This window comes from Buceros rhinoceros, unplaced genomic scaffold (assembly GCF_000710305.1).
Source record: "Buceros rhinoceros silvestris isolate BGI_N320 unplaced genomic scaffold, ASM71030v1 scaffold17426, whole genome shotgun sequence".
NCBI lineage: Eukaryota > Metazoa > Chordata > Aves > Bucerotiformes > Bucerotidae > Buceros > Buceros rhinoceros.
The window spans coordinates 15,620-29,629 of record NW_010418276.1 but is presented as its reverse complement, the minus strand read 5'-3'; the positions used below and the strand labels follow the sequence as shown (position 1 = coordinate 29,629).

Below are 14,010 nucleotides of genomic sequence, written 5' to 3'. Positions count from 1 at the left end.
AGAGTGACTGGAAACTGCTCATCATAGAAGGACCTGGGGGTTGGTCAAATGCCAGCTGAAGATGAGCCAACACTGTGCCCAGGCAGCCAAGGCCAGTGGCATCCTGGCTTTTATCAGCATAGTGTGACCAGCAGGAGGAGGGAAGTGATTGTCCCCCTGTACTGGGCACTGGTGAGGCCACACCTCGAATACTGTGTCCAGTTTTGGATCCCTCAGTCCAAGAAGGACATTTGAGGGACTGGAGCATGTCCAGAGAACAGCAATGAAGCTGGTGAAGGGTCTGGGGCACAAATGCGATGAGGAGCGGCCGAGCGACCTGGGGTTGTTTAGCCTGGAGGAAAAGAGGTTGAGGGGTGACCTTATCGCTCTCTACAACTACCTGAAAGGAGGTCGTAGCATACAGAGAGGGTTGTGAAGCCCTGGACAGGCTGCTCAGGGAAGTGGTGGAGTTGCCATACCTGGAGGTATTTAAAAGACGTGTAGATGTAGTGCTGAGGGACATGGCTTAGTGGTGACTTGGCGGTGTTAGGTTAACAGTTGGACTTGGTGATCTCAGAGGTCTTTTCCAACCTAAACGATTCTACGATTCTATAGCAAAAGTGTAGAGGGCCAATACTGGCTACATGGTGTAGTCCTGTGTGTAAACCAGGCAGTAATACGCTCTCATCTGTGGAGAAAGAAAACCCGTGTTCTCATTTGCATATAAAGCTCAGCAGCACTCAGTACAAGGCATCTGTTGCTTTGAATGCCTCATCTATTAATTTAAAATGTCAAAACTACTTGTTGGCGTTTGACTGAAATGAAGTCTGTTGGCTTTTTCCTTTTCTTCCTTCTAAGGCCAAGAAAGATGAAAGCAAATGAGAAGCTGCACACAGGTTCTGGTGACAGCAAGACATGGGATCCTTGTCTTTTACCTGTTAACCCCAAGATCGGTACAGCTGATTCCTGATTAAAATAATGAGTCGATCAGAATTAATTTATGTAGCTGTGATACAGAACGGCAGCTGGTTGCAAACACAATGAAAAAAAAGACAGAAATTAATTAAACAGCATAACTAAGAAATTAACCTCTTTGATCTACTGAACGGGAAAATCAAGTTAACACCTGGTTGACAGTTGGGCTACTTTGTCATACGAGTAATGAAAGGCTTCAGATCCAAAGAGGAACGTGGGGCTCTGGAGAGTGAGATGTGAGAGGATGAAGTAACAGCTACCTGCGGTCTAAAGCATGCTGCAGAATTCCTCTTCCCTTCTGTGTCTCCCAAGTATCAAAAGGAGGAGGGGTTTTTGCCTGTGGTCATCTTCTGTGGTGTTTTAGTGATAAGGATGCAAACTGGCAGCAGACACTTTGTGTGGGGGAGAGGAGAAGCTCCTTTGCCTGTGTCCTTCTGCTCCTGGGCTGCTGCCCTGAAGCTGAGGTTATGTTTAGGTTGCTGCGAGGCAGCATCTGAGCAGGCAGATGTTTACACAAGCCTGTGCTTTCTGAATCTTCTCCCTGAAGTAGTCTTGCCATTGTTTCTTGTGCAATAATAATCTGTCTGTCTCCTGGGATGGGCTCTTACTCCTCCAGGAGCTGGCTCTCCCATGGAGCCGTGCACAAGGCTCCTTCAGGGCTTCTTCCAACTTGGTACATCAGCCACATCTGTTTTTTTCTTCCTTCTCACGTCTGTGTTTGGTCTCTTTTTTTTCTGAAAATAATTGACTAAATGAACCTGTTTGGCTGTTTGGGTTGGAACTGAGCCCAGCACAACACAAATCACCTCAGCTGATGCTAACATACCGAGGGTTTAAATTGTCCTTCAGTGAAGTTTACATCCAAAGTGCTGACTTGCATCTAGATGTATGTAGAGGCTGCAGTAAGTGGTGCCATGCAGTCTCAGTCCCAGTGTTGTCCCACTATGGGACTATCTTCCCTCAACCTTCTGTGATGACCTTGATGGAGAAGCACACACTCCAGGCTGCAGAAATACTTGCTTCCATACCTGAACTTGGGGATAGATGTCTAATATCCAACTAATAGATATCTAACATAAACCCACCTGCTCACAAAGAGAGATCTATGGTAGCGATGTCCTCTTGAATCTTGTTGTGCCCTGATGTTTTCACGTGTGCCAGTTTCCACCCAGGCTGGTGACCAGTCCGTGGTTCAGCCTTCTGCAGCTCCAGGGGCTAACCCCGTGTTAAGGTGGCTAAAACATCTGCTGACCATCCTTTGGTCTGATGGATACTGGTGCTTCTTTTCATACAGGGAAACTAAGGCAGGAAAAACATGGAGCGTCTTATGCTTGCATTACAAAAAGTAGCCTGAATCAGAAATGTTTTGCATTCACAGGAAGATATTACAGCCGTCACAAAAGAGGGAAACTTGCTTTTGAGCAGCTTTGAAGAGCCTGACTCTGGGGAATGCAGTAAGGACCAGCTCCACGAGAGGCCGGGGGACTGGGAGACTGTGAATCGGTGAGTGCACTGTATTCCTAATTTGCCTGATTTTTGAGTGGCAGCACTGAGGTTATTACGAGCAGATGTGTTGTTTAGGACACCCTATTGAATGGGTAAAGACAAAGATACCAGAGTTTTGCTCCAGACCATCAAATTGCTGGGTGACTTCTTCACTCAGATGACTTTGACCTGCTCGGTTTTTTTCCCCCGCTGACACGGTGAGGCTATGGAGCAGATGCAGGGTTCTCCTGTGCCAGTCTCCCAAGCATTGTTCAGATAAATGGAGGCGGCAGCAACTGTTTCGCACAAGTGCTGTCGCTCGCACTGATGGTTTCATTAAAATTCTCTCTGAGATTTGCACAAGTCATATAGGTGTCCGTTGACTTCTCCCCAGAGCTTGGCTCCAGAAGACCTGAGCAGATGATCTCTAGGGCTTGTCCATCTCTGCTTGTCCTCTACTGGCAAATTGTTCCAATCCTGTCCTTTTTCTGTCTCAAGGTTGCTTGGTCAGCTGCGTGAGATGGAGACTGCTTTTGATGGCTTCTGGGAGAAACATCAGTTAAAAATGGAGCAATATTTACAGCTGTGGAAGTTTGAGCAAAGTTTTCAAGAGGTATGATCAGATGCGCTTCTGCTGGCAGAAGGCAGAGTTGGAGTCAAAAAGGAGACAAGTTTTTATGCTTTTTATTTGGAGAGTGTTTAATTTATGCTGCTGTTCCTTGGCTCTGGCAGGGCTGGCTAGCTTGGGGAGCCCACTGTGCTTCCTCATGCAGAGCTAATTTAGGTGTGACTGCCCTGCAGTCACATAGATTTTTTTGCTGATAAAAGCATCTTTGAATTTAGAAATTAGTTCTTGGACACAAGTTTTATTATTGGATTTAGTGGTCTTAGCTGAAGTGTGATTAATTTTGCTCTGAGAATGATTTTTCTGCCTGTGCTTTGTATCCTTTTGTAGCAGTCTTCTTCTTTGTGTCTAGGTCAAGAATGCCATTGAATTTTTAATGGGTCAGCAAGCGGAGCTGCCTGACACTGGCGACAGTGTCCCCCAAGTCAAACAGAGGCTGAAGGACTTGGGTCATTTCGATGGTATGGCTCAGGTGAGAGAATCTTTCACAGAAGGAGGCACTAATGAGACACAAGAGGCACATCTGGGTTTGTGCTGTTTTCTGAAATTACCTAGTTCTGGTGCAATTCGTCGGTAAGTGGCTGTGCAAAAAGGATTGATTTCTTGTCTTTGCTCTGTGCAGCAATGCTGTGATCACTCTGAAAGCCAGGAATAGGATATTTAATTATCATAGTTAAAATAAATTGCTGAGCCACCGTGAAAATCCGGAACAGATAAATGTCTGAACATAGGGTAGGCGTGGGAGTTAATGAGCTGGAAGAAGAATTATTTATATGTTAAGTGCTTTAGCGGTGCTAATAGGCAGAGACTTGTTACCAGGCACATGGAGAGGCAAAAAAAGTTGCTATCTTGACGTGTCTGTGATTTGAACATAACATATGGATGAAGAGTAAGGGATGCTGGGGAAAGAAGAGTGAAGAGAAACGATTCACAGGAGCCCAGCTGAAGATGGTAGTTCTGTAAAGGGATGTGCTTGGCAAGTGGGCCAGGGTCAGTGGAGAAATCCAGAGGGATCTGGACACAACCCCCGGAGGCTTCTTTGAAAATGAGAGTCCTAGGGGAAAGGCCTGAGGCTTTTTGGCCATTTGGAGGAAATGTTTGTGGAGAGAGGGAGGAGGAATGAAAGGCCAGGCTGACAGACAGCGCAGGGAAGCAGTCCCAGCAGAAAGCCAGCCCTGGAGAAGACATAACCACTAGGTTGACAAGATGTGCAGACAAGATGGTATGTTCTTTGCATCGAGGTTTGCTGCAAAGGGCCTGTTTTGTTTTAACTGCTCAAATTCCCTTTCATGCTTATGAGCATAGTGTGCCTAAACTGAACATCAGCTGCGTTTTTTTTAGAGTGCAGTTCCTGGAGACAGCAGCAATATGTTGCCAGCAGCCATTCATGGCATTGCTAGTTTGGTGAAATACTGGTTTCTTCTTCATCCTCTTTTTGGATAGCAAAAGTTTTTTTCCTCAGATGATGGGTGCCTTTTTATCCTGCGTATGCCACCCATTCTGGCTACTCCTAATGGCAGTCACCTCCCTGTGTGCCTGAAATCTGGTAAGATGAGGAACTGCATGTTGTTACGTGTCGATATTTTGGCTTTATTTCAGTAGGTGTGCAATCCCTTCTCTCCCTTTCCCTGAAGGATCTGATAGGGAAGGCTCAGGTGGTGATTCTACATGGACACCAGCTAGCAGCAAATCATCACTACGCACTCAACTTAATCTGCCAGCAATGCAACGAGCTGAGGCACCATTCTGATGTCTTGTCTGATGAGATCAAAAGGAAGCAGATGCGACTGCAGAAGACATTGGATCTTCACACCCGCCTGCAGCAGGTAGAGTTCAGAGACACAGTGCCCTGAGAAGTAGCTAGTTAGCTTCTCCATGGGGTTAGCCTCTCCACTTCTTAGCTGGAAGCATCTGAAATTTGCAGCTTTGCATCAGCACTTCATGTTAGTAAAGTGTTCTCCAGAGGCTGGAGGAGTGCTTCACCTCTCACTTAGCTGGTTAAGTTAGCAAGCAGGTGTCTGCTGGTGCTGTGAATAGACAGCAGAAAGAGGCGGGCGTCTCCAGGAGGCGATTCCGAACACCAAAGTTCAGCTGCTGCTGTTGCTCATGCTTTCATGTTGCCTCCATATACTATCGACTTCTGAGATTTTCCTACCCAGTGCACCAGAGGTAATGCTTTTGGATAAACTCCAGCCCTTTTTTGTTAGCGGTTTATTGAGAGTGAACGTAGCTGACTGTAAAATAAGGTGACAGATTGGTAGATAGGCGCAGCTGCTGTGTGCTAGCATGGAAGTGGAGTCATGTGGTTCCAACGCTCTTTGATATCTTAATCAGCATCAAAAATTCATTTAGGGAAATTCACGCTAATTAGGCTGGAAGGCACAGGACTGTAACGTGCTTGAGACCATTAAGAAAAACAGCGAAGCTTGACCCTGTTCCATTTCACTGTTTCCGGGGACTAGGGAACTTGTGTTTTCTCTCTCTGTGCTCCACTTCAATGTTGCATTAATCTTTGGGGACGGAGCATTCCTCAGCAGCCCCTCAGCTGCAGGGCAGTGGCCTGTCCTGGGCTCCTTGCAGTCCAGGTTGGTGCTGGTGGTCTAGCCCCTGGCCTCTGCTGGAGCACACTGTGGTCCTGCTCTTCATGGTCTCCCCTCTCTTTCACAGTACTGGAGGTCCTCTTGTTCTTGGCTGCAGCATCTTCTCATGCCTTTGCTCGCTGCAGAGCGTGAGTGCCAACTGAACCCCAGCCTGGCACTCACCTATTACCTTTGCACATTAAATATCGAACTTTAAACTGCATTTCAAAATCCTTATTTTTTTAAAAAAGCATGAATGCAGTTACTTTGATCATCCCTCGCAGTTCAGGTCTGTGCTGAGCAGGCATTTATCTCAAGAAACCTGCCTGCCTCTTTGTAAACTCTGCAGTGCCCCCTTCAGCTTTCTGGTTTGGATAAATGAAGTTCTGCTTATCATTTGGTTCGACTGCGCACTAAATGGTGCTTCCGTGTTGGTTATACCACTGGTTTTATCCAGGTACAAGTGGGAGCATAACTTGGCTTGAAATGTTGAGGACCGCAATCAGTCACCAGAAAAAATGTGGCCTTTCTACTTTCTGAGCAAAGTGCAATAGCTGCTGCGGTCTTTAGGAGGACCGGTTAGCTCCACATTGAACATATGGACCCGGTGAATGATACTCCTCATGGGGACCTTGATTTAGTAGGGGTGCTACTGACGGTCTTTCTCCCTGTGTTTGCCCCGTGCTGGTACTAGGCTCTGCAGTGCTGTGATGAAGGTGCCTACCTGCTTGCCAACCAGCAGATGGATAAGTGCCAGTCTAAAGAAGGTGCTCAGAAAGCTCTCCAGGACATAGAAAGATTTATTGAAAGCTCTTCAGCCTACTTGAACTATGATCCCCAAGCCCTACACTGCGACTTCGAGTCAGTCTTAACATCTGAACTGAAGGTAAGCAACCCCTCCACTTCCCTGTCACACAAGTAAGAAGCAAGATCAAACTGTGGCAATGTTGTCAACTTCATAGTTTTCTGGTTTGGGTCAAAGTGCAAAATGATGGTAGTTGTTTGATCACAGGAGTCTTTTTCACTCTCTACAGTGCCAGATACAGTCAGTGCAGGTCAAGCTTGAAAACGTGCGAAGCATGTTTGAGAATCGTCAGTCTTGCTTCAAGAAGCTGTTGGATAAACACGTGCGGCCCGTCCAGTTAGTAGCCCCTCGGCCAGAAAATCCCCCGAGATCAAAATCACCATTATTCTCTCCTAAACACGGTAAAATATTTTAAGTTTGTGGTATTCTCAGATGATAATTTTACTTTGGGGCTGGAAGATCAAGGCTGAGGACGGCTTTGAGAAACTGGCTAAACCTTGCAGGCTGGTAGAGAGTTGTTGTATGATCCTACATGTATATGAGGTGGATTTAATATCTTTCCAAATTTCATGTCTAGCTTCCCAGACCTGTGTGAAGTATGGGGCTGGTTGTTAGGTATTTATTTTCCCTGGGGCTGGTTGTTAGGTATTTCTTTTCCCTGGGGCTGGTTGTTTGGTATTTCTTTTCCCTGGGGCTGGTATTTCTTTTCCCTTCTCCCTGGGGCTGGTTGTTAGGTATTTATTTTCCCTGGGGCTGGTTGTTAGGTATTTATTTTCCCTGGGGCTGGTTGTTAGGTATTTCTTTTCCCTGGGGCTGGTTGTTTGGTATTTCTTTTCCCTGGGGCTGGTATTTCTTTTCCCTTCCTACTCAGTGAAAAAAGACCCCTAAAGAGCACACACTTCCAGTTCTGCTTTATTAGCATCCTACTGGGCTGAAAACTGGTGAATTAGTGCTACAGTGAAAAAGGGCAAAGTTTATAAATTTATTAGCATACCTATTCTCTGGGGCTGCCTTAAGCTGGAACTGATGTAAAGTTAGACTGATGTTTGCAAAGGAGCTTGGGGAAATGAGGAGCTCTTGGATCTCATGAACAGAAATGAGCTGCATGCTGAACTCCCTTTGATTCCTTGAGGATGTCTTCCTTAAATCCCAATTGTGGAATAATTAATGCCCATAAATGTACAAATTCTGACTGAACTGAGGTCGCTGAGTGTTCTGCCCAGTTTTTGGTGATGGGATGTGGCACAATGTTAGCTTTAAATGATAACATTAAAGCTTCCATCCATGTCAGCCCTGTATGTATCAGAATTAAAAAGTATTCCCAAGTGACATCCATGTATTTTAAACCAGGGACGTGCTGGGTTATGTGGTAATATGAAATGCAGCAATCTGACTGCATAAGGCAATTAAACGTTTGTATTTTAACACAAAATATTTATGATGAATTAATGAATGTTGGTTATGGTGAATTAATGGGTATCGGTTGTGGTGAATTGCAGCAGGTGTCGTACGAACAGCGAAAGTGGCTCCAATTCAGGGAGTGACTAGTGTCACTAGCCAGAGGGCTGGTGGAGGGGTGCAGTGAAGCCAGATGCAATGAGGGGAAATAAGCTACTCAAGCTACAGCTCAGTGCAGCAAATAAATCCCAAATTTCCTCTTCCCAGGCTGATGCCACCTTCACTGGACCACACTGCCCTCTGAACCACTTCCCCCGACTGGGAAAAAAGCTCTGACTCTTTAAACTAGCGTATCGCCCGTTTTACCTAATGTCACTTTTCCAGCTTTCTAGAAAGTGTTAAGAAGGAATTATTGACTTAAAGACTGAGGGTAAAGGGGTGGCCATCTCCATGGGATGTTGTGAGACCATCATCAATCGGCCGGACTGATCTCACGCCTTTGTGGGATGCACCTTTTTCTAGCAAAGGTGCTCAGTAGTCTGCAAAGCACAGGTACCCTCTGTTAATCCTCTTCCTGAAAGAGATGATCAAGTGAGTTGAAATGAGCACAGCCAGCAAGCGGGGAAAGACAAAAGGCTCCTCTTTGGGTAGATCGCACCAAGAGAGCTTTAATAAGGCCTCTGTTTGATAGAAAACATCAAAATGCTGCCGGCCTGCTGGCGTGATGTGCCGTGTCAAAGACACATGCTGGGCTCTGCCGGGAGTGCTTTGAGATGGATGAGGTTTATGGCATGGACTGAAACCAAATCACCTCTGAGCACATTACTTTTGTCTTCTTTTTCTTTCTTTCTTTCCTCCCCGCCCCCCGCCATTCTTTTCCTGTCTGAGGACAGACGCTTCCCCTTTCATCTTTGCCTTGGATTCAAAGCTTGGCTGATGAATGTGGTTCTGATTTTGAAACCACTTTTTTGGGGGGCAAAAAGTGTAAACCTGTCCTGTCCTGAGCCATGAAGTGTAGTGAGATGTACAGAAGCAGTATGACAGGCTGCAGCGAGCCCGAGTGCTGGAGAAAAGTCACCGCTGCATCAAGACACCAGGCTGCAGCTGGTGACATCTCCTGTCCCACTTCCTATCCGTGTTCCTTTCCTCCTGGTAGAGTCTCCCAGGAGGACCACTGAAAGTCCTCACTTCTTTTGGGTCTTCCTGTCCGTGGTGGGTCACAGCCCCTGCACATCTCTGATCAGCTCTCCAGCATCCAGATCTCTCTCTTCCTCATTTGGCCTGGGGACACACGGAGGTCTAAGACCTCATTGGTGTGATAATACGTAACAGCTTTATCTTGCAGCAGCCCCATCTGAAGGTGGGCGGCTGCCCTCCACGTGGCTTTGCATTCTTCTACATCCATTTTTCTCCCTACATCTGCTTCAAAAAGGGTGGCTCATGGGTGTCAGCACTGTTCAAACTTCTGATCCAGACACAGCTGCTGTTCCAGTCGTATGTGCCGAGACACCTTTTCACCCGCGCTTTACTAGCCTCTTTCTTCTGTTTGTAAACAAGGTGAACATCACACATCAGAACGTGTTTATTTTTGGCCCATCTCAGAAAGTGGTGCAGGCACTGCGGGTGCAGCCTGGCACATGGAGCTGTCACTGGGGCTGGAGCCAGCATGATGCTGGAGAAATCCATTATTGCCATTCACAGTGGGGAAAAACACCCTTTGGGTGAAGAATTGCCATATTGACTACTCAGCAGGACGAAGTGTTTGAAAGGTGCCATGTAACTCGTTGGGGAGACTGATGGTTTAATTTTAAGCTTCCGATTGACCTCAGTAACTCAAAGTATTGCAACTTGTAATTATTTACTGGCAATATCAAGAAACGCTTCCAAGGTGGAGAAACAGTTTAAACCAGCTGAGCATCCTGCCCTATATTCGTTAAACAGTGTATGTTTAAAACCATTTCAAGGTAACCCAGGAGTGATGTTCCTTTTGGTAGTTACATGATTTTATTGTTTTCTATCATTTGCACAGGCTTCACAGACTTTGTTAGGTTTTGATTACACTCGTCACTTAATGGACATTTTGGTTTTTATAATTAATTTTTACTTTATGACCATCTGTATTGGTATTAGTATTGTTGTTTGAGATAGATAGACACCATTTATTTTGTCTGTTTGCTTGTACTATTAGGCAACTACTAATGTTCATTCTTAAAACATAGCCCATTTATTTGTCTTTATGGCTTATTAGTTCCTGACTGAACTATCTCCTTCACTAGAGATGTACATTACGTAATCATGTTTTTTCCTACCCAAGGTGTGGATTTTAATTCCAGTTTGAAATTTTCATTTGATCTCTCTCTCCCTGGGAAGAAGACATCAAGAAAAACTCCAAGTTCTCTCAAGGTAAAAATTATTCATGAAATGAGTTTTATACAGTGAAAAACTGAAACCCGGCTAAAAATTTATTTAAAAAATTTAGATGTGGAGATGCTTTTTTTTCCCCCTTTAAAAAACAACCAACCAAACAACCTTTTATATCTGTGGTTTAGTTGGATTAGTCCAGTGCCTGAGATCTATCTGGGATTGTTTTTCCCCGATAGTCACTGATACCCATTTCCTGTGTGTTATTGCCTGAACTTGTTCTTTGCGTAGCAACGATGTCCATTAGGAGAGCTCCCCATCCACAGGTACTTCCCCTGTGAAAAGTGTTCTCTGGTCTCTGCACTAATAAACGATGTTACCATTTTGTGGAGCAGAGTAATTTCTGGGAATATTTGACTACCCAGTGCATGCTATGCCCTGTTAAAGTTCGGTGTCACAAAGATTTCTTCAAAGGAAGCACATTTCACCCTTCCCTAAGGAGTTCCCGTGCCGACATCAAGGGCGGGCCTTGTCCTGCCTCTGCAGTGACCTCCCTGCAGCTCTTCCCAGTGCATCCCATTTCTCTTCCAGATCGAAGTAATGCATGACTATCAGGAAAAACGGAATTCCTTGCAGTATTTTATTTCAGACAGTGATGACAACTTAGATATACTCAAAGGGTAAGCTTGCACCCTCTTTACATCATCCAAAATGAAGTTTATTTCTGGCCGGTCCTTGCCCCATCCATGTGTTCTTCCAGCCTGACCTGGATGTCATCTCTTGCGCTTTTACCATTTTATCATCCCTGTGTTGGCTGTTCATTAGATTGCAGCGTGTTTTGGACTTGTCAAACTGCACTGATTGTCTGTGGTTTTAGAACAGACATAAAAATAATACCATTCTTTTTCTTTTCTTTATTCTAGCCATGTCATAAATGAACTTATAGAAACTGAGAGAGTGTACGTAGAGGAGCTTTTCACTGTTCTGACGGTGGGTGACTTCTTCAGATTGCTCGTTACTCTTCCCCAGTGCCTTGTACAAAAGGGCACCTGCCACTGTCAAACTAAGCAAAAATGTGATGGGGCAGGTTTCTACCAAACTGTCAGATCCCAAGTTAGTCATAAATTGTCAAGTTTTCTCCCAAGCTTTTCTTTGTTGGAGGCATCTGCAGGAACAGTTGGTGTCAGGATGAGCTTTTCATCTAGAATGAGGGAGAAGCCTTCTGTTTGTACACAAAAGCACTGGTAACTAGTTTTATGTACTAAAAGCTGGTGTTTTTAACTGTTCTCTAATTTCTTTTAACCTTTTGGAGACGAAAGAAGCTTTTGTTTTATCCTTGGGAGGATTCTGTTTCAGTACTGTGAAGTTCATGGAAGTATAAACCACATTCCTTTAGAAAACAGATTATAATTTCTCATGCTGCCATTGAGACACTTCTACTTTATTCCAAAACAACTCTTGCTGATGGCCAAACCAAGCTGGCTGTTAAATAGCTCTCCTCTCTTGCATTTCTCTCTCCCAGGAGCAAGCAGGATATAAATCTGTTTGACTGCAGGTAGTTACATGTAATTGCCCCGCACTGATTGGGTGTTTGTGGGTTTTTTTGTTGTTAAACTGCACTCTGTATGATAAAGCAGTTGAAAGGTGCCTGGATTTATTACTGTGCATATTAAGTCTAGACAGACTTATATTTTCTGAAAATAGTCTTTCCTTTAAAGAGGGAAGTCTGCTCGCAGTGGTTAAATATAAATGAGTAATTTTCCAGATACTTACCTTCTACTGCATCCCTAATCAACTACAAGATGCCTGCTTAGTAGAAGGAATATTGATTCCAGCCACAGTGAGTATGAGAGATTCATTTGGAAAGCCAGAGAAGATGTGCTGTACGTACTGAAGACATTTTTGCAAACATTTTGCTGCTTGTGTTAACAGGACTCCAGTTCTGAGCAGTGCCTGGTGACTAGTGTGGCCAGCTTGAGCTGTGGCTAGTGAGCTTGGTGTGCTTTGCAGCGATGGTCCTGAGCTCCGGCCATGCCTTCTCCCTACCCTACAGTTAGGATGTTTCCCACATCTGGTGAATGTTTCTTACATTGGTGCAGTGATGTAATTTTACTGAGGGGAGCTTTGCGTTGTTTCCTGGTTTCCACCCAACCACTTGTAGTGCAGTGGTCCCTTCCAGCTCCTCCCCAGTTTGGGAGACTGTGATTTCAAGAGGCGGGAGGAGCCACAGAGGACAGAAATCCTGAGGCAAGGAGGTGAGTGAGCCCCTGGTGCTCAGCAGGTCTTGTAAAGAGCAGAAAGCCTGTTGATTCTGTCTCTGCTTTGCAACAAGTCAGCTCGTGCTCTGGTTCTTGTGAGGTGTGTGCAGCTGCGTACCTCGTACAAACATATTGTCACTGCTCTGTCCCACGGTCATACAGCAGATGTGTTCAACCCAGACAAGTGTTCCTCCAGGACCTCTACCGCAGTCAGGCCATAGCGAGAAGGAAGTGGCTGCAATTTGCCCTTGGTGAATAGAGAACATCTGCGCAGTATTGGCCAGCCCCAGGGGAGCTGTCCCAAGCCATCTGCTGCTGGACCACAACCCCACATGCCCAGGGACTGAAAGACAGGGGTTAGAGACAAAAATAAGGAAATAAAAGGGATGTTATACTTTGAAGCAAAGCAGATTCTGTTGAAAGTCTGTTCACGTCCCCTTTTCATCTGCCTTCAAGGAGAAGCCAAGCAAAGTTCTTACCAACTGAGTGATGAGCCCCTTTTGCATCCTGCAGGGCTACAGAGCTGAGATGGATAACCCCGCCATGCTGCTCCTCATGCCTCCTGTGCTGAGGAACAGGAAGGATGTCCTCTTCGGAAACATGCCTGAGATATACGACTTCCACAACAAGTACAATACTGACTGTTCCCCTTTCTATGAGACGGATTTCCTGTAATGATTAAATACCCTGGCAGCAGCTTGCTCACTGCTACATTTTGTCTCTTCTCCTGTCTCTTGCAGAATTTTCCTGCACAGTTTGGAAAGCTGCCTGGGAGCACCCGAGAGAGTGGGATTTTGTTTCCTAGACAGGGTGGGTGACTCATTTTCACGTACAAAGCAGACTCGAAGGCCAGTGTTTCTCCTGATTTGTCGCACTCCGCAACATCTCGGTTTTGTCAGTTGAGTACGATGCTTCTGATACGCCATACCGCAGCAAGGCAGGGAGCGTGGGTGGGTGGCCGGCAGCAGATGGGGCAGAGCAGCAGTCGTGACTACACTGCGTTCCGCTGTGATTCCCAGCAGTGGGGTTTTTACCCAAACTCTGTGACTTTTAGACATTAAAGTTGGCAGCAGAGATAAAAGCAAATTTAAAGTTTTGGGTGTTCACCTTATTGGCTGCCCAGCAGTTTGTGTGACTCGCCTTTCGGCTCCCCTTGCAGCGAGAGGATTTCCAGATGTATGAGAAGTACTGCCAGAACAAGCCCCGGTCGGAGTCCCTGTGGAGGCAGTGCTCCGAAAGCGCCTTCTTCCAGGTGAGCTCTGTGTTCCTGCCAAGGCGGGCATCGCCCTGGGACACTGACTTCTCCTCAACAACCCCCTCAGCAGCCAGCGATTTTGTAGCGTATTCTGTTTACTGTTGAGTGGAAGCCTCATGAAAATAGCAGCTGGAGTTTACAGTAGATCCATTCATTGTATTATTTTAGGTGGTTTTACAAATTTTCTTTAGTTATAGGCTCCATACGGCATTTTTACATGAAATCTTCTACGTCATCAAACCATACTAGTCATGCTGTTGGAATAACTACGTGGAGCTGATGCAGAATTT

At 45.6% G+C, this 14,010-nt stretch overlaps 1 protein-coding gene across 1 annotated transcript in view; it reads left to right on the top strand.

The window, feature by feature from the left end:
• The window catches only part of MCF2 (MCF.2 cell line derived transforming sequence), a gene marked incomplete at its 5' end in the record, with an annotated part of 32,995 nt that overhangs the window by 4,257 nt on the left and 14,728 nt on the right, over positions 1 to 14,010 (top strand). The window contains 12 exons of the mRNA XM_010138486.1: positions 2,333 to 2,457; positions 2,938 to 3,052; positions 3,417 to 3,536; positions 4,699 to 4,890; positions 6,338 to 6,529; positions 6,678 to 6,849; positions 10,161 to 10,249; positions 10,799 to 10,887; positions 11,131 to 11,197; positions 12,979 to 13,094; positions 13,206 to 13,275; positions 13,625 to 13,717. Coding sequence (XP_010136788.1) covers positions 2,333 to 2,457; positions 2,938 to 3,052; positions 3,417 to 3,536; positions 4,699 to 4,890; positions 6,338 to 6,529; positions 6,678 to 6,849; positions 10,161 to 10,249; positions 10,799 to 10,887; positions 11,131 to 11,197; positions 12,979 to 13,094; positions 13,206 to 13,275; positions 13,625 to 13,717 — 1,440 coding nt within the window. The remainder of the gene's footprint in view (positions 1 to 2,332; positions 2,458 to 2,937; positions 3,053 to 3,416; positions 3,537 to 4,698; positions 4,891 to 6,337; positions 6,530 to 6,677; positions 6,850 to 10,160; positions 10,250 to 10,798; positions 10,888 to 11,130; positions 11,198 to 12,978; positions 13,095 to 13,205; positions 13,276 to 13,624; positions 13,718 to 14,010) is intronic.